Source organism: Polyergus mexicanus, unplaced genomic scaffold (assembly GCF_030449975.1).
Source record: "Polyergus mexicanus isolate NDT 795.1 unplaced genomic scaffold, iyPolMexi1.0 SCAF_15, whole genome shotgun sequence".
In the NCBI taxonomy this organism is placed as follows: domain Eukaryota; kingdom Metazoa; phylum Arthropoda; class Insecta; order Hymenoptera; family Formicidae; genus Polyergus; species Polyergus mexicanus.
Window position 1 is genome coordinate 326,904 of NW_027223335.1, and position 25,350 is coordinate 352,253.

General features: G+C 34.5%; 1 protein-coding gene across 2 annotated transcripts; it reads right to left on the reverse strand.

Moving 5' to 3' along the window:
- Positions 1–25,270, reverse strand: LOC138939712 (uncharacterized). 2 transcript variants are annotated; one of them, XM_070307794.1, is made up of 15 exons: positions 23,315–25,270; positions 21,639–21,934; positions 14,323–14,457; positions 8,753–8,820; positions 8,228–8,517; positions 6,452–6,759; positions 4,541–5,151; positions 3,853–4,397; positions 3,036–3,216; positions 2,303–2,403; positions 1,791–1,939; positions 1,115–1,294; positions 808–912; positions 527–727; positions 1–162 (listed from the first exon to the last, which is right to left on the reverse strand). In XM_070307794.1, the coding sequence occupies exons 1-15, from the start codon at positions 23,394–23,396 to the stop codon at positions 1–3; spliced, it is 3,414 nt and encodes a 1,137-aa protein (XP_070163895.1). In that variant the 5' UTR covers positions 23,397–25,270. The 2 variants fall into 2 exon arrangements, with proteins under 2 accessions (XP_070163895.1, XP_070163894.1); XM_070307793.1 differs by having other exon boundaries at positions 2,303–2,433.
- Between the last annotated feature and the right edge of the window lie 80 nt (positions 25,271–25,350).

The window sequence follows — 25,350 nt, forward strand, 5'->3', positions numbered from 1 at the left end:
TCATACTACGTAAATCGGGTCTTTGCATACTGAAATCCTCGCTTCCTGAAGGATCCTCAGCCTCGGACCCAAAGGAACTCCCATCTTCTGTAGCCTCTCCTCGCTCAGATAAGGCAACTCCACCATTCCGACTTTTTCTTTCTCGAAAGCAACTGCGTATTTCTTCAAATATACACGAAAAATATCGTAATTATTATTTAATTACATTATTCCTCCAATCAAGGAATAATGTAGAATCTTTTTATATATATATACAATATTTTTTAAATAGCTCATTATTTAAAAACATGAATGCTTCGATAGTTTAAAAAAAAATATATATATATATATATTAATGACACATTTATCTAAAAAAATTTGTTTTTTAATATTAATTAAAAAAAATTTAAATATTTGAATAATTATATTTTATATTTAAATATTTAAAAAGAAGAATTTTTAGACAAATGTATCGAATCATTTACTTTTTTTTTTTTTTTTTTTTTTTTTTCTAAAATGTATCCGATATGAATAATGACATTCTTACCTCATACCCAAGTTCCCTCAGAAATAATCTGATAAGAGGAGGCTCCGTGCCGAAGAACTTGGTCAATTTCTTCACCCTCGAAGGATTGGAAAGCGCCGGCAGTTCCGAATCCTTGATCAGGGGTTGCGAATGTGACCTGACCATCGCCATGCTCGTTTGCGTTCTGAGAGTCGCAATCTCGCATTTTATGCTCTCCATTTCCTGCGAAAACCTGGTAGTAGTAGAGTCTTGGAAATTCCAACTCGTTTCGCACTGTAATTTTTTTCTAACGGTTCTCTCACCTGTATCATCAAATGCTGAGTCCTCATTTCTGAACTTAAGTGCGCCACAGATCTTGCCAATGTCACCACATGCGATTCCAATCGCTGGAAACGCTTGTTGATGCTCTGCGCAACGAAAAAATTATTTTACAAAGATTTTATAACGATAGAATTATTTTAAATAAAATAGAATAATGATTTCTAAATCATAAAATGTTTAATAATATAGTATACTTTCCAAATTTTACATCTCTCAAAGGCTTGAAAAGAAAAATCTTTTATGTACGAGTAAGAAGAGAACAGAAAAATATCCATTAACTTCGCTAACCTTGATGTCTTTGGCTTTCTTCATCCTGTCATCTATCACGTGGGATCTACGTTTGTCATGATGCCTCGTGACAGGTCTGGATGACACGGACGATGTTGGCAACGATGAAACGGAACCATAACTAGTAAGTCCTCTTGCCTTCCGTCTCTTTTTCACGCTTCCGCCGAGTAATTTAAGTACCTACGACAGTATTTTCGCATGCAAATTGAGATAAATTCAATTACGCTGGTGCCATGAGCACTTTCAACGTACCATGTCCCCGTTAATTTTAGCACGTAGTCCCATTTTACCGCGATTGTAGGAAAAGTGATATATCTAATATTTTTACGTTTAAATTTACATATGCAATGAATGTCAGTTACTTTGCGTCTTGCCTCTGCATATTATTATATTGATTTTTTTAGGAAAGTATAATAATTGAATATAGTTATATATTTATATCTTCAATAAGTAAGTAGAGTAAAGAAAAAAAGAAGAAGAAGAAAGAGAGAGGAAAAAAGAGATTCTTATCTTATTTTATATTTAAAATATGTAATATAATAATATATTTTTATTTTTAAAAGAAATTTAGAAAGCGATGCAATTTTATGTTAATTTTGTGTAACACAAGATTCTTGGTAAAACAGGATAATATTAAAAATAGCGAATGATTGTATTAAAATGATATTGAACTCACTTCGCTGTACATATTTTCTAATCCTTCCAATTGTTTTCTGATCGTTCTCGCGTCGGTAGTACTGAGATCAGAATCACTCCTATCTAACATGGAATCCAAATCAAGTCCCGTCGTGGTGGATGTTAAATCAGCGGCTTCTACTCCGAAAACTGAACGAGAAAATATTTATATAGATACACGACTATATTAATTAAAAAAAAAAAATAATAATAATAATAAGACTCGATAAAAACACTTATTAACTATTGGAATAAATTTTGTTAATTGATCAAATATAGAAAATTAATACAATGATAATTATGTATGATTAATTTTAATTTTTATATAATTATTATTATTATCATTTGCGTATGGAAATAAAAAAATTCCATAAATTTATTATACAATATATTAATTATTTACAAGGTAAATATTAGTTCGGTATTACGAAATTTAAAAAATGTTATGTTTATTAAAAAAAATGTAAATTTTAAGAGAAAATACTCGTCTCTTTAAAATGATTAATTACTTACGATGAGAAAACTTTTTCGCAGCTTCCTTCTTGGATGTTGGTGCGCCACGATGTTTTGCGCTGCTCGAGAAACCTCTTTTCTCCATAGCCTTGCTATAATCGCTGTAATTTGGTTTCAATCCATACGGTAAACTAAAATTTCCACAAAGACGCTATTATTAATACTAACGAGCGTTAAGCGTTCGCGCATGAAGCAGTATTGAAGTGTTAAATTTTATTATAGATCAAACGATAAAAGCGAAAAGAGCTAGATTATTTCACGTTAGGCAATGAAAAATTATTTTATAAAATTAATTCATTAGAAATATTAAGAAAAAAAAAGTAATGATTTATTTATTATCTATGCTTTAATAAGCATATATTACTCATATATCAAAATATATTGTAACTTGTATTTAATACACTCGCATTATATGCATATATTAAAACATTAATTAATGGAGAAGTATTGAAAATATTATCCAATGTGAGATAATTTTTTGATAAGGATAATTAAATAATAAAAAAATTTTGTTTCGCTGAATGAATATTTCACACGAGTCTTGCAACTAAGAATTTAAAAGCTGCAACGGGGAAGCATTTATTTTTAATCGTAGAGGCCATTTTTCGGCCAGACACCGATATTGGAATTTCGATATACCGGGTAGGTAACAAAATCGGAAGTGGTTCGGGGCGGTGACCGGAAGTAACACCGGTTGTGCGAAGAAGAGGGATCTTGTTTGAAGTCAGGTTACCTCGTTGAGTATCGATTTCTCGGTGTACGTGGGCTGTCATGGGGTGACAACGGCGGTAGAGGTGGTGTCACTGAGGATACACTTTCGGACAAGGTAGAGTGCGCCATCGCTGGAACATCCCTAGGCTCCAAAATACTCCTTAACTCAGACTCCACTATGTCGACCCATTCGGAGTCTTGTACTATGAAAGAGGAACGAGGAGATAGAAACCACGAACTCTCGATAGACTGACTAGCGATCGATATTTCAAAACTTCACGAAAGACAAATGCAAATGATTAAATAATTGAAAATATTTTGAAACTAAAAAATATAGATAATAAATTTTCATAATTATTTTTGTGCAATATGTTACATAAATAGACAAAGTAATCTATAATAAAGTAATTCTTTTTAAAAATGATGATATATACCCCATCATTTTTATTATATTATATACAATACATATATTTCCGTAATAAAAAAGTAAGTAACAAAAAAATTTTCTTTGTACAAAACATAATTACTTTCATTAATTAAAATTTTTTAGACGCTAAAATAATGTAATAAGCATACATTGATGAATTTCTTTCAAACATGAGACATATATGGTATGTATATATATAATAAAATTCTACGAAATTTTTTTTTTTTTTTTTTTTAGATAGCCCGATATTATATTCATATTCATTGTATCGAGATAATTTATTAAATTAAATATATAACAATCAATTTATTATTTCGTTTTATAAATAGGGTAACAATATGTATATAAAAAATGATGAAAAGTATCAAGTATGTAAATCAGAAAAAATTATAATTAAAAAATCAATCCTTACCTTGTGCCAGAGTGTGATCATCAGGCGGCGGGCGTCTTCCGCTTGAATAAATTGCGGAGCCTCTTCCGGAATCGACATTCGAGGAACTCTGACCGGCCTTGTCGTAATCCGAGCCGGAACCTTGATTCTGGATCTTCAACCGGCCAATACCCTGCTCCAGGTCGTCTTTCCTGTTATCCGATTTCACTACGATTTCTTTTCCAGAGTATTGCCCGCCCTCGAGCCTCTTCGACGCTTCGCCGATCATTTTCGTGGCCAGACCGACCCTCAAGCCATCCGCATCGCTAGCGAGTTTAGAATTAAAATGACCCTCCTGCTCCGCTCTTTTCTGCAACTCCTCGATTCTCTTTTGCACGGAGTTGCTCTCCGCTGTGTTATGACTTCCCTCTTGACCCGACGATCCTTGCTCTTGTTCCTTCTTCGAGGCCCGTGTCTCATCTCGCCGTATACCGAAGCTGGTCTCCGGACGGTATTCCTCTTTCCTTTGCGATCCGTTTCTTCCAGGCGTTTCACCCTGATTACGATCTTCCACTGTGATCTCGTATCTAAAACGTATTTCATAAATGCACATTTTAGAAAGCTTACAAAATTTATTTTATTTTTGCTCTTTTACGTATCGAAGAAGAGATTTCAGTTTCAAACACATGACGTGTAAATAAATTCTCTTCAATACATCTTCAAGCCTTACCTCTCCTTGTCTAATGGATCCACCGCAAGGTTCTTCACGTTCTCCGCGGGATTCTTCGCGGCTTCAGCGTTTCGCTCGTCCTCGTAACAGAGCTGCGGTTGCGAAGCCGCCTTCTCGATACCCTTGGCGGAATTCCGCCTCTGGAATTCTGTCTCCTGAGCGCTCTCAGTCTTCATATAGACCTGGGGAACGCCGTATCGAGGTCTACCCTGAGCGTAATGGTAGTACATCTCCTGGCCCGATACGCGAAGTTCTTGCGCCTGTCTGGATGTGCTCGGAAGATCGATTTGGGATCTCGACATGGGCTGTCTGGCCTGTTGGTATTGTTGATAGGAGACGCTATTAGCGAAGTACGACTGCTGCACATTTCGCGCGCCTGCTGTTTGCGAACTTGGCTGTCCAGCCATTTGTTGCTGATGCATTTGCTGGATCAGCTGACGCTGATGCAAGTTTTGGGCGTGCTGCTGCGCGAATCGCGGACTCTGATGATGATTTTGATTTTGATGGAGTAACTGCTGGGGACTTTGGAAGCTTTGGCTCGTCGGCGGCATCGCGTTACCTACTTGATGCTGCTGTACGGATAGACCGTGCGGTTTTTGCGTGCCTTGCCCCTGAAGCAACCAACCGAATCGTTAACGATGAGTTACCGTTAAGTAGCGAATGCCTGTTTGCCTCTTGATATGGTAACGTATTAGAACTCTTCATCTTAACTAGAATTTAATTTATCTTTTAAAATCTCTACGTTTCCGTAGAGGAAGTGCAATGAGTTTACAAAGCTTTTTTACTGTGCAAGTAGCGGAAAATATTAAGAAAGCATCATTATGAATGATATATCGCATTGCTCTTCGCAGAATTAGCATAGTATTATGTAGAGTTCATTCGATAATTACAACAATCGTTATTTAACAAATTAAAATCTTAGCATGCGATTAAGCAAGTATCAATCATTATACACGACGGACGGAACGTTTCCTTGAGTCTTGTCACGCTACATATTATGATATATATTAAATCTTGAATATCACATCGCACAATCTAACATTCAACGTGCAATCGTTCGCGTATAAAAGATGGTTGATGATTGTCTACATTGTTACGTCATTTGAATATACATATATGAAGGAAATGTCCCTATGAAAAGAAAACACGTGGCAAACTGTGAGACATTTATTTTTCTGTCCGCTATTGAGTCCCTTTGTATCTTGCACGCAAGAAACGCGCGTCCGCATCCGTATAAGAATGCGACAATATTTTTCGTATCGAAAACTGCGATATATATATCTTTTAAATAAATCTTTTTATTATAAAACAATTTCAATAGATTTTTTTACATCAATTTTTCATTAAAAAGATCGTTTTGTTACAAGTTAAATTTTGAGAGAACAGAGAAGAAGAAGAAGAAGAATTCTTTATATTTTTATTCTTCATATAACTCACTCAACATAACAAAGCACTCGACATAAAAAAGCATCTCGAATAATATCACACTTTTAAAAGAAAAATGTTTTGAAGAAGATATTCTTTTTATATATAAAAGAAATATTTAAAAGATATTTTAATAGAGTCAATTTTTATATAATATTGTATTTAATTAATTTGATAAAATAGTAATTAACAAATAATATCTTATGTAAATTATTATTCTGACATTTTGGAATTTTGATTCTTATTCACTAAAGAAAACCTGTAATTTTAATTTTTAAAAAAAGGAGTTTCTTTTTTATTTATAATTTTAAAAAAATTCTTTTACGCTACACACAGGTCCTTTTTTCCAAGAAACAGCGTAAAATATTCAACTCTCCCTCCATCTCGAAAATCTTTAATATGAAATTTTCATTTTATTATTCGCTCGTGACTTTTATCGAGATTAGACGTCGTGAATATTTGTCATTTTAATTTTACGAATTGTACCTGTCCTTGCGCGGGACTTTGATGGACTCCTTGATGCATTTGTTGGCCAGTCATACCGCTCGGTGTCTGAACCACATATTCTCTCGTAACATTCTGCACCTGCTGCGCACCTGTCGCGGTTTGGCCAAAAGCAGAAACTTGGGTTTGATGAACCGTTTGAACTCCTCCTGGCGGAGTGTGGTGGCTCACGTGGAGCTGAGCGCTCTGTCCCGGTAAATTCGGCTGAATAGTCGTGGTCGGCTGTAGTTGGCCTGGCAAAGGTACGTTTTGCTGGTTGCTTTGATAGACGTACGAGTGACCGTACTGGCCTAAGTGACGAGAGAAAGTTCCAATATTATTTCTATCCATTATTACGCGAAAAAAAATTAATTATTTTTCTCTTTTAAATACACGCCATCTAAAAACTTGTCGCAGTTTATATATTGAACTGATAGATAAATGAGTTATCTTTTGTTAAATTTGACGTGAGAACGCATAATACACGCTGTGTATAAATGCAGATATATATATCTTTATACAGATATTTTTGCTACCTGTGAAATTGAAGTAAGATTAACATATCGCATCATAAAGTGTGTTCGCTCTAAACACCATTGGGAACGCTAAAATATATGAATATGCAATACGCTACTAAAGTTAATTAAAAGAAAAATTTCTCCCCCGTTTCCAGCCAACTATACGTTTGAAATGCACCTTTCATGAGCAAGTTATTATTATGATCGTAGAAATTGCGATAGAAAAATTCAAACGGTAAAAGACACAAGTATTTAATTTTAATGAAATTCGAGATGTATTGAAGGAAGAAACTTCTCATAAAAACGATCAAAACGGAAAATAAATAAATTAGATAAAATTGTACGGTTGACTCGAACAATGTGTCTTCAAAGCATATTTATATTATCCATTAAATATTCATCGATTCTACAAATGTAACTTTATCCACTTTTAATACAATATATGTTTACTCTCTCTAACGTCTTTTAAATTATTCTTGAATTATTAATTTTACATTTGAAACGTAAGAGTTCAACATTTACCATTAATCTCAAATCGAGCAAACGATTAGAGAGATATCACTTCTGTATTAAAGCTATAGTAGATTGCGAAATAATAGCGACGATATCGCGATTACGAGACTTTCGTTCTCGTACGCTGTGACTTTAGAAGTTTGCAATGAATGAATAACAGCCTCGCGAAAACGAAGAAAGTCTTGAGTCGTGTGCACGTTTCAGTAAGCTGTGAATAACAAGCTGTGAGTTACGAGCTGTGTGAAATAAGTTTATTTATTAAACAAAAAATCACAGCTATGTAATTTCAATACGATATGATTCGCATACATCGATCGTGTGGCAAATAATGTTATGTTGAATATTATTGTTTAAAGACAATTTGAAAATTTTCAATTTATATAAATTATTATAAATAATAATAATATAAGTATATATATATATATATATAATATACACCCAATGCATTCCAAGAATTTATTATTTAAGCTTTTGTATAATTTGTAATAAGTTAATTGCTTTTTGTATAATTAAAAAATTCGCGCGCTTCAAGAAGCTGCAAAAAGAACCGTTATTAGTACACACGCTATGCACTTGCTATGCTACTTTGCATTTAGAAAACTCGTGATTCCATCATCTAACCGTTCCGCTCGACAAGGCTCTTTCCTCGGATAAATTCATCAACGTTAATGAGTTTCAATTAACGAGCACCTTGCGTAGGTAAGCGCGCGCCTTAACGCGGCATCTTACCCCACCGCGTTCGACTTACCGTAAGCATTTTTCGAATATTGCTGCACGTTAACCGACGGCTCTTGTGCGCGAGGTTTCCCGTAGATTCCCTCCTTCTTCCTGGCCTCGTCGTCGTCGATGCTTCTGCTTGACTTTCGCAGCTCCTCCGTGACGTTATTGAGACTGGCTTCCGGTTCCGGCTCGACGTCCTTACGACTCGGTCCGAAACGGCTCGAGATCATGTCCTTAATAGTGTGGTAGGTCCTGGACAGCGACTTTGTCTTCTCCTCGTCGATCTTCGTCGTCCTCGGTACTGCTCCGGATGTCGATCTGATAAGGATAATAAACGGAAGTTTAATTTCTCTTTCTTCTTTAACGCTGATACGTTGGCATAGATATTATTGATCGATCGCTTAGATTGCGTTTGGAAAATGATTTTATTTTATTTTATCAAACGATTATATCAGTAATAGATTCGAGATCGATAGAATGGCGGTATCTGAGATATAAATTTCTTCAGAGAAAGATTTAAATAATTCATGCGTGAAATAAACGGCATAATTACGAGTAGGTGTCCTGTGACTGATAATTCCTCGCTTGACCGTCCTGTCTCACTTCCTGCATCTGAGTTCCCTGCAAAAAGAACGTATTCGCCATATGAGCACACGCCGTTAATGATCGGCACATTGGTCGTTAATAAAATATCCTGTATGAAGGTGTAAAATATGAACAGCGTGTAATATTTATATAAATCCGTTAACTTTGCAACGGTGGTTTTATTAGACGCGTCTAATTAGATCGTTTAAACGAGGAAAACAGAATTATGTATGCATTGGCGGCGACAAGAATGCAATAGAACAGCGTCTCGTGAAGCGCCTACCAAACTTATCGAGAAAACTTTTCTTTTCATTAGAAACGGCAAGAAGATGAAATGCAATTAAAGTTAAAGAAGTTACCCGTCCGTCGATATTATTAATTAAATTGTTCGCCATCCGTGAGCGCAAATTAATTTGCCGACACGCGTACGTCGTATAATTACGAACTTTGTTTTACGCGCGTTAGTGTTAGAGGAAGATTGTTTACGCGTCAGAAAGCAGCTGGATGTATGTAAAATTTTTACGATAGACGGATCATTAGGCGAATATAAACCGCTTTGTGGTCCAAAAGAAATGTCATAAATATTAAAAGTGTTTCATCCCGTCGAAAACAAATATACAATTACACATAAATGAGTTATAATTAAATTTTTATTTTACAGGAATATTTTCTACATTTAAAAGTCGATGCTCTTTAATAATTATATTGCGCATGATACATCAGAGATGATTCGACAAACAGTTCATGGCTTCGAAATGACGTGCACTTATGATATACAAGTAGTATGCCAAAGTCGTCCAACTTTCGACGAGCGTAACTCATCTAAAGTTTCTTTCCAAAACGTAACCTCGTACTTGTCGTGCCGAGAATCGTTTAATAAAACCGGAGAGACTTCGCGAAATAAGCCCTTGCGATTTAAATGTTCATAGTTCTGGCCCAACTGGCCGGGAAATTATACGAAGACAAACCTACGTGGATACGTATAATTTCACGGACGAACAAAAATTTAACCACTACGTTGTGCGCATAGAGGAGATTTGTAATTCAAACGGAATCGTCGTGTTGGGGCGATTTTGCGAAATCCATCTTTCCTCCCAAAGGAAACGTCGAATGAATAATGTTTCGGTAAACCGCATGCTTTTGCGGCGAGAGGAGAATTAAGGGCTGAGGGTTCTGCGAAAATTTACCTTTCACCGAAGCAAAGATGAGTGAAAATAGAATAAACTATTATTAGTATCACTCACACATACTATCAGTATTTTTATCATTTTATTCGCCAAATCTATTTAATTTATTTCTTAAAAAGAGAGAGAAAGACAAATCGAATAGTAGGTATATTTATTTAGTAAGTAAAAAATATAAAAACTATAAAAAACATAATGTAATCTTTATTGCTACAAAAAAGAATCATAATACAACATCGAGAAAGTAAAATAGATATAAAATTAAAGTTTTATAAGTTTAGCTTAAATTTTCCAGTTCATGCTATGGCATTAACTATAAGAGAAAGCAGGAAGATTTATGATAAAACTGAGAAATGAGCTATCAATCAGTTAACGTAAACTATAGATTTTCTATTATATATAGATGCTTTCTAAAATAACATCATCAAATTAATATGAGATACATGCCTGGCGTTATAGAGACTTTATGACACGCAATTACGCGGCAAATAATTCTATTCGGCCGTATAATTCGGTGACGCTCGTAAAACACAACATGTTACCGACCTAACAGGCCCGAATGCGCGATTTTCTGCGAAGAAGGGAATTGCTAACGTTCGAACGGTTAACAACCGGAGACTTCGGCCACACGGGGAATTTCAAAGTTAACGCACCGAATCCTATAGTTCTCGGGAAGAGATGCGTCTGGAATAACAACGGCTCGCGTATAGGGCCCCGCGGACACGCATCTCGCATACGGGAAAGCCTCTCTGACTTATGGCCACGCTGATACCGGGGAACGAGTTGTACGAGAAATAAAAACTGAGTTTCGTACCCGGAGCGCTATGCTTGGAAAAATCATCGTCTCCCGATGACACGCGTTCGAGCGTCTTTTATATACGAGAGAAAGTGCTCTATATCCAAACTTGAAAAATAAAAAAAGATAAAAATAAGATGGGATTCCAGTCAAGCGTTTGTAGGTATTATATGAAAACATTTTTATATTTAAAAAAACTGAGAAATATATTTCATCCATTATCTCTCCATTTTGTTCTCTGTATATATTATTAAAAAAAAAAAAAAAAAAAAAAAAAAAAAAATTATCTTTAGAAACTTAAAACACTCTCTTTTTGCATCTTTTGCAACATTATATAAGACACGTTCATAGCGATATAACTCGAAAGAGTTATTTTTTCAAAGTTATGACAAAAGATGAAAAATAAAAAATAATATTGTATAATGTTTTACATTTTTTGCACCATCTTTTTCGAGCGAACTCTTCGCGTCGGAGAAACTTCCATAACAAAACTATAGTTCCAAGGCAAATGGCCATATGTGATGTTAAAAAGAGAAAACAAAGTTGAAAGCTACAGCATTGGCTTTCACGAAAGTAGGAAAAAAATTTGCTTACGGATTTGCTCGAAGTTAGCAACGCATCTAGAGAGACTAAGAGATGATGCGACCTTTTTAGCAGACGATACGCAGAATATAACCAAATATAACCTCCAAAAGTTAGTTTCGTTACATTTGTGGTTTTGTGGTTATTTGTTGTCGCGCTCTCAAAGTGAAAGTGTATAAAGGAAAAAAGGATAATGGATAATGAATTTTTAAATGATTCTGACGATGGATTTGAAGACGAAAATCCAGAGAATCGGATTCTGTGGCGGATTCCGAAAAGATACGCGATTGGGAAAATCCCGTGGAATTTTTTGAAGATACAAAAAAGTTTTCATATGTATTATATGAAATTAGTTGCAGGCAGCATAAAACGGTGCTGCCTCCAGTCGGTCACTAAAAATCCCTAAAATATTCCTTCCTTCTGAAAGGGAGACTCGAGGTCCATCTATGAAACAAGGTGGCCTTGCAGATTCAAGGAATCCTTCATGGAGGCTTCCTCCGTCCTTAAAATAAGGAAGGACTATGAATACGGGTATAAGAGTGTTCGAAATAGGCTTACGGGCTACATAAAACCGTCTCTTACCCTATATCAGCGTTATAATCACGTACGGCGCTGATTAAGTGTCGTCTCGCACGATGATATGTATTATGTAAAGTAGCTTTAGGTAATTCGAAAGGCAACGAAAGTTGGCTATTCTGCACGCCGAAGCGTATCGTAGACCGCATACGAAATAGCGAAAAAATTTCCTCTATGCATTCGCGTGATATTTGTATCATAATTTACAGTAATCCCCGGAAATTCCTTCCTCGCCTTCACCAAGTATGACAGCAATATTCGCCATAATGATACTTTAAGAATAAAAAAATATTACTTACTAGGATAACAGATACTTAAATAAAATACAGATATTTCTCGACATGTGGAAGGGATCTCGATATTTTTATTAATATATAATTTAGCAACATTGCGAAAGCTAGAATTTCAGAAACGCTGATAACAATTGTAAAACTTTTTTCTTATAATAATGTGAAAATATAATAGGAACAATTGCACACACTAAAAATTATATGGAAAATTTCATAAGTTCTTTTACGGAAATTATATAACAGTATTTTCACATATACAGTAGAACTGGATTTTTTTTCTCGCACTGGACTGTGCGAGAATTAAGTAACATTCTTTATTTTATTATGTGAATACTCTTGCATCTAATTTTTCAAGAATTATATTTAACCAAAAAAATGTTACATATATTATCTCAGTATTACACGAAATGTTTTAATAATCCCCCTTTTTATATAGATCCTTTTTAATATAATAACAAATTTATTTTTATGAACACCAAAATTTTTACTTTTAAGTATTTATGTGATCTCTTTTGCATACATAAAGTAAAAATTTATGATTTGAATTTTTTCAAAGATTTCAATTAGTAAAAATGTTAAAATATTAATCAATTATAATGCAGAATCATTATTTAATATTAGCATGCCGAATATATATAAATATGTAAATTATGTAAAAGAATCTCTAGAATATCTCTCGCGAAAGAAGGATGTAAAAAAGTGAAATCGCTATAACGCGAAAATTGCCGTTACACACACAAATATACATGCATAGGGGTATAAAATAGTTCAGTACAGCGGTAAAAAATAAAAGAATTTTTTTCATACTGGAGGAGAATCTCAGGGAGGTTTTGTAACAAAGTCGACTAGTCAATTATATGGTGAACGCAAGCGATATCGAACGAGAGTATATTTATTGCACACACACACACACACACACACGCAATATACACAAGCTACATCACTGTTTCACAACTAATCGCCCGGAGCATTCCGTAAATGCATTGATCCTAGGATCAATGGAATGGCCAATGGACTCTATCCAAGAACAGGTAACTGCACAATTCACCCTACGCAATTTCGTAAACACGATATAGGTTGAGTCGTAGTGTACTTACAGTATATTGCGGACGTAACAATGTGTTAAGATCTTGCTTTAGTGACGTATGCAAATGCATCAATATCGTACATAGCGATTGCACGCGTACAACCTTCCCTGTTTCTCATAATATCTCGTTAAAGCGATTTTAATTTGTAGAATGGAAAATATAATATTAAGCAATATAATCAATAGATAATTCGTTCCTAATCAATAACGGTCTTTAATTTGAAAATATATAAATTGAAAATATGGTTTTCTTCTTAATTAAACGATTTTGCTTGCTATCACACATTATACGTAATATATTTCGTTAATATTAATAAAAAGAAAGTAATACGATAAATTATAAAAATAACAAAACATTATAAAAGCTAGAAGAATTAAGAAATTATGATGTAAAAAATAGAAGAGAGTAGAACGCGTGGGAAAAGTCATGAGAATCGGCTATACCAATCGTTCATAAAAAAATGAATAAAAGAGCATATGTATCTCTTGTCGATCGGCCATCAATTCTCACACCCATCTTGTGAGATATCAATAGTCGGGAAAAATCATGTGTTACCAAAGCCTATCGATAGTGGTATACGTAGGTGGTATGCGTAAATAACGCAGCATACACGTGACGCTTGATTAATCGCGGGATTTCGTAACAATCGTCCGATGACAATGGAACCATTGTCAAAGAGAGTCGGACGAAGAATATCCGTCAATTCCGGCTACCGACAGAAGTGTAACAGATAGATGATACGAGATTCGACATTCATGAAATGTGCCGACCCTTTGACGGCATGACGTCTATCAAACTTTTGAATTTTTTAAATCTCGATTACTCTGCTATCAAAAAAATATACACATAATGCTTTTACATTAAATAACGAATGAGAGAGGGAGGGAGATCGCAATTCTTTTTACGCTAACAGTCATCGTTCAGTAGAAAAGACGCGAGGGAATCAGTGTAAATTATTCAGCTCTCTCTCTCTCTCCTCTAATTTCTAGTGAATTATTCGGCAAGATCAGACAGAAACTCACCTCTTGAACCCAAGCCTGTTGCTTAATCGGCGCATCCGGCGCGATGGCTCTTCCGGCGGTCCTCTGTTTGTACTCGTGAAGGATAGGAATCTTGGAATTCTTGTCTCCCGATGACAGGACCAACTCGCGTTCTATCTACGATCGGAAAGAGACAATGGTTATTGTTTGCTAAAAAACAATACAATCTTTTTTCTCGATTATATTACTTAAGAATCACTCGTGGCAAATTATCTTATAAATATTTATTTATTCGGCTATGATCATCAAATAAATTGAAATAATTAACAGTTTTAAAATCTTAACTATTCAATAAACTATTGAAATTTATTATATATTATATATATTAATTATTCCGAGAATTTTTTATACTATAAATTTTGTATGTTGTTTAATTTATAATTCTTCTAATACTTGAAACAATTTTTTAAATTTAATTATATTTCCTTATTTAAAAGAGATAATATTATTTTTTAATATTATTTTATAAGAGAGATAATATAGTCTAATATTAAAGTAAATTATTATATCATTATTAATTAATGCGCGCTATATTTTTTATTTTTGATATCTAGATATTATAATTTATGCGATATTATAATTCTTATCTTTAATTTCTAATTTTGCGCAATTTCTGAAAATCGTCTTTATGGAAATAACGGACGCATTATAAAGCAAATTACTCTACTAATAAATTTCCTTTCTTAGCTTGCGCGCGCAACAGAGCGTGCTCGCTGAAAGGCGTTGTATGCACCTAGGTAAACAGAGCAAAAACAAACGGACGATGTGTATGTATAGTAGCCCACAGACGGCCATCGCCGAGAGATTTTCCGTGAGGTTTTCCCCTGCTACGCGTCCAAGCCAGGCGAAGCATCCGTGTCGATGGGAGTTCGCACGCACGGCACGATGATACGCAAAGTGCGTGCATAGAACCGGGCTCGAGCTCGGCAATGGCCGAGCGACATGCGTTCGTTGCGTGCGCGTAATAACGCGCCGCATATAGTAGGTGTCACTGAACTAAACTGGCTGCAACATCGCCGTAACTCCTAAGCATCGCTCTCGGAAGAAGAAAGCAAGCGTGATGAAACGAGCTACCGCCGCGGAAAATAAATGCACGTACCATAGATAAACAGGCGAGCAAAAGCTTCGTGCGATATAATCACGTTTGCATCACGGATATAACTATACTTGCGTATAGAGTTTCGTATACGAGGACAACTCCCTCGAGACTCGATTCCCCCATCTGTACCAGTCGGTACTCTTGATGTGCAGAAAATTTTTTTTTATCAATCTTGTATACCACAGAAATAAATCCATACATAGTATTTCGACGATACTAAGATACTAATCACTCTTGTGATTTCTAAAGTTTTCGATCGGGTCTATAAAAAAAAAAAAAAAATAGAAAAACTAAGAAACGTAAATAATCACTGAACTCCGCGTTCCCCGCGAATATTAATATTTATTTATTTCTATGGAACAACACTACCGATATATAAATATATAATTATTTGATTCTGTGGCGCATACCCACACACACATACATTTATCTCTAATACAAATATATTTTCCTTGTGCACTAAGTTATGAATTCTCTAAATATTTAATAGATTTTATTTTTGATTGGGGATCTTGATTGTGGCAATGCTTGACAACAAAAGCAACACGTCCCGAATTGACTTTAGCTACCACCACTCGTTTGACAGCAAAAGCAACACGCCGCAAGTACACTTGTATGTATGTGTAATACAATGAAAAATTAATAATATATAATATTTAATGTTAAATATGATTCCATATTTAATTTATGTAACATAAAGAACAATAAAGCGATAATGTTAAATATTCAATGAAAATATTGATCAAAGAGAGAAAGAGAGAAAATTTTTATTGGAAAACATAGGAACATATCTACAATGTAATGTTCTTCTCGCATAATAACCGTGTACATCGCTTTCATTGCTTGCTTTCTTTCTTCGAAGTAATCGAATTATTGTGTATTTCTTTTTTTTCGAAAAACACCTGATAGTTGTATCGGTATTTCTCGTGGAGTGGCTGCGCGACATCACAAAATGTAATGTCATCGACGCGCACACATGCGTGATGATATATTGCGTCATAAAATTGGATTATAAAAAGTTTAGCGAGACACAGAGAGAGAGAGAGAGAGAGAGAAAAAAGGCGATATTTTGCGGAAGAAATAAAGTGTGCTAATAAAGCAATGGCGTCACGAGAATACGTGTTACGCGGTGCGTCGAGGCGTAAGCTTGCGAATAAAAATACCGATCGATTCATCCCCTTCCGGGAATAATAGGTGCGATATAAACACCCCGAACAGACTGTCCATGCATCACTGATATTGGATTCTCTCCTAACTACAGCTGTTATGTCTCGCATTTAAGACATATTGATAGAGGATAGTCTCTTAAGTGCGAGGATTATTCCTTTAGTAGCGATAATCTTAAATGCAGGGAAATAATATATTGTGACACGTGCGTTAATCTTAAATAGGATATTATTCTTTTTTAATTAATATAAAATTGATATTTTTTTTATATTAAAATATAGATTTTTTTTAATGAGAGAGATTTTCAAATTAGAAAATTAAAACACAAAACAATTTTTTCTATAATATTATAATATGTAATAACAAAAGTTCCTTTTTAATCAAATTAATTTTACCTCTTCAGAACTTCAATACAAATTTTAAGTAATAGATTATATCGAAATTTTATCTAAGCTCATCTATCTCATTGTCAGATATAGAAGTACGCGCGCAATAATTATTTCATTCTATCAATTTATTTGATAGCATTCTTTGCGTTTCAATTTAATTCTCGTTAAAAAGCAAAAAGTAGCGATCCAAATGTAAAATGAGGGGATGCAATCACTCTTTCTCTGTCAAAGGAGAATTAATCCGCGGAGAGTCTATCCTTTCGTGCCACGCGATAATTAAAATGCTATAGGACGATCGATCGCGCATGACAACGTTCAAGAGAAAAGGGTTAATTAAGGGTTGATTCGCGGTCAGATATTCGTTTCTGAGCAATCAGCGTGATGGGTCGAGTCGCTTTAATAATTTTACTCCCCGATCGAAAGCGAGCGTATATCGTACAGCTGTATGCGTACATGCGTGCGTATATATGACGTCACGCGAATCAACGACCGCGTCAAAAATTAACGATAAAAGGCATTGGCGTGACCCAAGGGTAAGACGTTGATTGTCCCGATTTATTCTCACCTGCGGTTATGCCGATCCGTGCGGAGAAATACGGTGTGTATCTAAACGACTATCGCGAGCAAAGCCGCCCCCCCCCTCCCCTTTCCGACTTCCGGCCAACGGTACGCGCGTATGATGCCCCCTTTGTCTTGGTGAAGAACCTCTGAGAATCTTCCCAAGAGCGTAACTAGCGTACAACGAACTGTTACCGAAGATTTCTCCGAGGACTAATTCCTAACGTCGAACACGGAAGATCAACGAGCGCCATTCGCTTATCTGTGCGATTACGTCATGACGAACCGCTAATTAAGTACAATTGGCTAATGTCAGGTGACGATAATCAAGAGATAAAACGCTGCAATGTGCAGTTGTCTCGATATATAAACAATGGAGAAAACCAGAAATTAAAAATAAATTAAAGCGTTAATAAAGGGAATAGTAGGTGATAATTTTAACGAAACAAATGCGGTGCTTATTGCTTCAATGTTTCAAGATTAGTAATAATACTAAATATATATTGGATGATTGCATAAGTTCGTGCCCGATTTTCATAGATGGCATTAAGTTACTGCATGGCGAAGTTCTATTGTTTTCGTGTGCTAATTGTTGCTTACACCGAATAGATGACGTTGTCTTATGTCAATTTAGCGTCAGACATTGTTCAGATAAGTCCATTTGTGCATAAGAGAAATCATTAAAAATGGAGAACGAAAGATGCATTTGCGGCATGTAATGCTATATGAATTTCGGAAAGGCGTGAGTGTTGGGATTGCACAAAAAAATATTCAAAGCGTTTATTTGGACCGCGCTCCTGCTCTCCAAACAGTCAAAAAGTGGTTTGGCAGATTTCAAAATGGTGATTTCAACATGAAGGATCAACCCCGCTCTGGACGGCCTTCTGGCATCGATGATGACATTGTGCATGCCTTAGTGGAAAGAAACCCAAGGATTACAACTGAGGATATTGCTGAGAGGCTGAATATCGATAATTCAACCGCTTTTCGTCATTTAAAAAAGCTTGGATATATTTCCAAGCTTGATACGTGGGTGCCGCGTCTCCTGACTGAAAGGAATAAGCTGCAGGAAAACTGCAGGAGTCGCAATGGGAAATTCTGCAGCACCCGCCATATTCTCCAGATATTGCGCCTTCAGATTTTTATCCGTTCCGGTCTTTGCAGAATAGTTTAAATGGCAAGAATCTCAATTCCGAGGAAGCTGTCGAAAACCACCTTAGAAACTTTTTTCAAGAAAAACCAAGTTCTTTCTTCAAAAATGGAATCGACAAGCTTATAGATGGTTGGAAAACCATTGTAGAAAAGAATGGAGACTATATAATTGATTAATAAAAGTGTTATCTCTAAAATATAATCTATTGAAGTTTATATTTAAATCGGGCACGAACTTATGCAATCACCTAATAATATACTCTCGGAACAGATCTGGAAGAATTGGAGCAATTAGCTCTACCCTCGTTTCGGCCACTTATTATTGCCGTATTATTTCCCCCCATTGACAACTATAATTTATTTTTTAATTAATATAATTAATTAATTAATACAGTAATTTATTTTTAACTAATACAATAAATTAAGTAAAAAGTACAAAATATTATAATTAAAATAATGTAATTAAATTGCAATAATTTATTATTACTGGATTTTAAGCGCTAGCAATTAATATCGATTATTTATAAAGGATCTGATATAATCTCTTTATATCGATAAAAGAGCATGAATAATCACCTGAATGTGAATTTCCGTCTTGTTATAGAAAATCCATTACAACTTTTAATGATTTATGTCACGGAAACTTTCGCAGCCATACATTAGCATTTTCAGCGATTCTTTCGTAGCAACGCTATATTGACTCGTCTATGTCCAAGAAATTGTTAATATAATTCTAGAAAATGCGGCCATTTATACCGAATAAAGCGTCATGCTTTGAATTCTTTACTCGTTCTTTCTCACATCGCGCTTAACTCAAACAAAAAGAACCACCGAAGCACAAATGTAGAATCTCCTTTTTTAGAGGGCCGTACATTCTCGTCGCGTCGCCGATTCATTAAAGCCGAGTCTCGATAATTGCACGAAATCGTTAACGGAAAATCATGACTTCTTGTCTCCTTCTCCTTCTTTCTCTTCTCTACCAAAGTTTTTATAATTAATGAGCGTCCGCGATCAAAAGTGCGCGCGGCTATAAATAACATTCGAAGAAAAGGAAATCTAATTCCTGCTGTCGCAAGCATATATTAGATATCCTGCAACTTTCATTGTAATAACATTTTTATTAAGAGATTTTTTCGAGAGAAGTTCCAGGAAAATTATCTATTACAATCTTTTAATACTTAATATATGAAATATTCCGTGTACTGTACAATTTAAAAAAATCTAAATTTTAAGAAAATAAAATTCCCATTTTAAAGAAAATATAATATTTGAATAAACTGACTTAATAAATATCTTATGATAATTATTTAACAGTTTATAATTATTGTCTGCACTATTATTATTTTTATAATTAATATCTTTATTTTATCACATTATTGAAAAACGAAGAATGAATTATAAATTAGCCAAAGAATATTCTCCTGTATTTTTAAATCTTTCTTGTTCAACATTTTCGTATAGTCACCGCAAAACATGTATACTGTAGAATTAATGCACTCAGTGGCTTGTTAATTAGTTCGTTTATGAGCGTGTACGGATCGTCATATGATTCGAGCCTCACAAAACAGGCTCTAAAACAAAGGAATTAAAACATCGTCTCAAAAGACGAAATAAACTTTATTATTTATTTTGAACGTTATTATTATTATTATAGAGAAGTATTGCATATAAAATATTTTTATATTTCGAATCTACATTAGAAATATTTATATAATTTATATTATACAATATTTTTGGAGAACCGTTTATTTTTTTTAGCAGAAGCAAGTATTTTTGCAATGACATAGTTTCATCAGCCTTTTCTGAGAAACCTTCAACAAGAGACAAAAAAATTGCGGCGAGTAGAAAAAAAGATTATTGAAATGCATTTACGATAAGAGACTTGAAAGAAACAATAGCATTTTTTCGAAAATGGAAATTTATTCAGAACGAGAAGAGATTTAGAGCCATCGCTAGCTGCATTATGCGTCACGGCGCGTCATTTTTTTTTTTTTTTTTTTTTTTGTCTCATTGTTCCCGGTACATACGCAACGACATGAAGCGAACAAGGTATCGCGAGCTCTCTCGTAGTCGGATAATTACTGACCTGTTCGTTCAGTAAAGGAGGTCTGTGGCCCGAGTAAGTTCCTATTCAGAAAGCTGAGCAAAGAACTTGCTACGGACGAACTAGGGATTCTAATGTGATATGATTTTAACGTGAATCTCGATACTACATACATATATTGCATGGTTTTTTGTAAATTCAACCTTTTTATAAGAAACCTAGATTTTTTTATGAAACATCGATCTCTCTACAAAAATTCTAAGCCATTTTATTAAAAAATTGACTCTCGATTAAAAAAAAGTCTGTAATATATAGGTAAACAAGATTTTTATAATTGATCAGGAAAAAATTTGATACAATAATTTCAATGTAAATTGTATTCATAATCCGCAAAATTGAACTGCTCAAATTATCACAGGTTTAATCGATAGCTTCTAACATCGTTATTGAAAACTCTCAATTCCTCTTATATTTTATCTTTTTAACTTTATTATTAATTCTCAAATTGCAGAGTTTACCTCGTTAAAAGAAAAAAATATATAATATAAACAGCGCACATAGTAAATTACATAGTAAATTTATCGAAATAAAGAAAGATACTGATATAATGCCAATAAATTACATTTATAATACCTATAACGAACTTCGTTAAATATGTTATGTGTATATAAAAACTAAAATAAGATATAATTAAAATATATAAATATAACTATACAATATACGTTTCCATTTTTAATCGTTATCAAAAGAATAAAAATAAAGAAAAGATAAAGAAAAGATATAATTAATATTATAAATAATTGAGAAAATCTGAAAGAAAGCAATCTTAACGAGGGAAAATAATTGATAAAATTTATGTCATAACTTCACTGTTTATTATCACACTTACCGGAAACTTGCTGCTGTGAGTCTGCAAACTGGCCGCCTGTTGAGCCTGACCCGAACTCTGCTCCTCCCCGTACAAAGGTGGCATTCTGTATTCCGGCGCAAAGGGCTGCCCGGACGCACTTCGAACCTGCCCGTTCTCCCCGACGCTGCTCCTTTCCGGACCGGAAGTCGTTCGCAATGACAAACGCTCGACTACCGTTCGTTCCCGTTGCTCCTCCTGCTGACCGTCCCGATTATTCTTCTGATTGTTCGATACCGGCTTGGGCGGTGGCACTGGCTTGTAAGGTCCCTCCTCATCTGTAACAAGAAAAATATACGATTTGAGAATATATTTATATATATATTGATATATATATATATAATTATAATTATATATATTTATTAATTCATTGTTAAAAAAATATTATATTTAACCTTTTAATAATATTGTTCATATAGAATAATAATTTTATCATATATATTTTTTTTAAATTGTGCATTGTACATTGCTTTCGTGCATTTTGAACACGAAATAAAATTGACAAAGTGGTGAAATAAATTCTAATATATTCAGCACCACAGCGACGCAGCGTAGAACATCCGTACGCCTGACGTGAATGTGTTAAACAATTTATTCAAAGGCAAGGCATATTATAGGAAATTGCTATGTATTATACATAGGTACACTGAAAACTACGTCAAGAATATTTTATATTCCTAGATGGGAAGCACAAGATGTTCCTCCATTAAAAATGATGAAAATTTTGCGCGAATAATATTTATGTAAACTGGCTATGTAGTTGATAAAATATCAAATTGTCCAACCGCATAAATAAAAAATTACGCTACACAGTTTATAGTACGATTACTGCGTGTGTTAATTAGTGCTTTGCTTATAGATATGCTTGATTCTTCAATTTTTCCCTTCGCTTTACTCGATTTATCCGCTAAAAAACTACGCATATTATAATATAATCGATTACATGCGTATATATTTACATTACGTTATATTAATATTCGCATTACGTTATATTAAAAATATAAATTTAACGTCATATTTATATTACTATAACGCCCTAATTATGTTAATTTTCCAGAAGATACAACCGTATGATATACGCGTTCTTACGTAACTAGATTATGACAAGGGTTTATATCGTCGGGATAAGGAGATCTAAAAAAAAAAAACAAAAATGAACAAAATAATATCTGAAGTAAAAAGTAAAAATATTTACGCAAGTTAAATTTTTTTCTTTATTGGATTATAAATGATTATATTTAGTAGAATATATATAATAATTTATATTTATGTATAATTTATGTTTATATGTTAATTAAAATTTTATTTTCAAATATTTGAAATTTATTTTATAAATCAGAAATAAATATATCAAATTTATATATATATGTATATTTCTCTCTCTCTCTCTCTCTCTCTTACGTATTTCTTTTAAAATTTAATATTTTAATAAATAATTTTAGTCGGCAATTTAAATATTTTATATAATATTTGTAGCTTTTTGTTACATACTTACGAAAAATTACTTACGAAAAATACAAATGTTTATATTATTTAAACAAATAATTATTTAAACAGTCTGCATTTCAAACCTGTTCATTGGGTGTAAGTTATATTATGCATAAGCGTGTTTCGCGAACGCCTGTTGTCCATTAACCACCGTTTATATATTTATATACCTTGATTCTGATTCTGCCGTCTGAGACGATTCTCCTGCTTAACTTTACGGACGGTGGTGGCCATCGCGTGTTGGCTGACCATCTCTGACGAATACTTTCACGAATGCACTTCGAGTCCCTTATTTTCACCCTGGATGATCCCTCGAACAAAGCTAATGATAGTGACAAACAACGTCCCTTCAATTCGATGCGCGTTTCCCCGGATAATATGCATTCTTCAATAGATTTCCCGCGCCCATAATCGATTACTATAATCGTCCTTTTACGATCTAAGGTCTAAAATGTGTCCCAAATTGTCGGAAAATATGACGTACAATCACGAGAAAGATGTACAGATGACGACTAAGGCTTGAATGAGGACCACCCAAGATGTGATTCGAATTAAATGTCTCTTCGTCACACGTCAGCAAATTTCTCGTTTTACACGAGGAAGAGATTCGACGATGACAGACTGCAGATGTTGCGTTGAATAGGACTTCGTAAAATTACCAAGCTCATTAATTTGTACCATGCATTTGAAAATATGGTTCGCCAATTTCTTGCACACGGAAGAAAATCGGGCACTTTTTCTCATTAAAGTATGTACATTAATTTAATTTCCTGCATCCTTTCTATGATTGAGACAATATACCATTTTAATTAAGGAAACACAGACCGATAATACAATGAATTAAAACGTATGTTGTTTCGTAAGACAACTCCTCGAGAGGAATTGGGTTAATTAGCATTCTTCGCGATGGATTTCCGTTTCGCGGAGAATCCTTTGTCTCACTCACGAAAATCACACAGGTTTTTTTTTTCTTTTTCCCAAAGACCGTCGTCATCTCTCTGTCATCACTTTCACGCGAAAATGCTTATTGTTCGGCACGGTGAAAACTCGCCTATTTTTCATATTGCGGACGAAAAGAAAACGCACATTTGAAGTCGACGTATATATTATAAAATAACTTTCCTTTGCTTTTATTTCGTGAGAAAATTCTCGCGTACAAATCTAAATTTCCAACGTATTTACTTTGGCAAAAACATTTCGAAACAACGCGCCGATCATTTTCATCGATTTTCCAGACGAAACTACAAATAATTTATCACAAATACGTTGGCGTTTTTATACATTACCACGCACTGTTGCCGAAATGGAAGTTAACGTGTAATATCTCCCGCGCAAATATATCGTTCTCTTCCTTTTTCGCGGAGAGAAAACTTTTTCTTTGTCATAGCTTAATGGCAAGCTTCCTTGAATATTTTTTTTTTTTTTCGTTTTCTCTCTCCTTCTCTCTCTCGACAGTTCTTGTAATATCCAGTACGATCGAATTTATTCAACCGCTGCCTCGATTACTCGACGATGTTATTTGCTGCTCCCCGAGACTTCCGGTGCTTAGCGATACAAACGTACTTTATTTGCGACGTTAATGCAACCCCGAATAAATGCATCTCGTTTTTTTATTATTCATTAACTTAGCTGTGTATGTACCTCCTTTCTACTTGATCGATCTATCATTCGTCTTAAGTCATTCGATTAGAATCGATTTGAATTCTCTCGATCAGGATTCTCGATTAATCTTCTCACTTACTCTTTTCGCGGGCGTCTAATTTCTTAGTTTCTTATTTATCGATCTCGATAAAAGTTTCTCAATCAATACGACACATCAAATTAAATCAGTATCCATCTGTCTCTTGTAATTCAGTCCTTGATCAATTCACGTTATCGCTCTTGAATCCTCGGATTACTTTTCTCCGATCCCTTGTCCTCTTCCTAATCTTCCTTTCGCGCACTGGATATCCGACCGAATATCGACATCCGCAGCTTTCATCGAATGCTCGATCAATTTTCTTCAAAACGTCACACTTTCAATCTCGGATCGATGCGCACAGATTTTCCTCGCCCAAGCTGTTCGCGCGTGACTCGCGTTCACGCGAATGCCGAATGCGCCGGTCATTGGAAGCGGATTTTCCTTCCTTCGCGCTGGAACGAGTGACGCGTGCGAGTGTGTATAGCCACCTCTTTTAGAGAGCTGCCACGCTTGCCGGTAGAGCTC

Excerpts from the sequence above, each read along its gene's own strand:
- LOC138939712 (XM_070307793.1), bottom strand. The coding sequence starts at position 23,396 with ATGGTCAGCCAACACGCGATGGCCACCACCGTCCGTAAAGTTAAGCAG. Across the intron at positions 2,434-3,035 it reads AGAAATCGATACTCAACGAG|TTTACCGTATGGATTGAAAC; the intron begins GTAACCTGACTT and ends TGGAAATTTTAG. Across the intron at positions 1,295-1,790 it reads TAGAAAATATGTACAGCGAA|GTACTTAAATTACTCGGCGG; the intron begins GTGAGTTCAATA and ends ATACTGTCGTAG.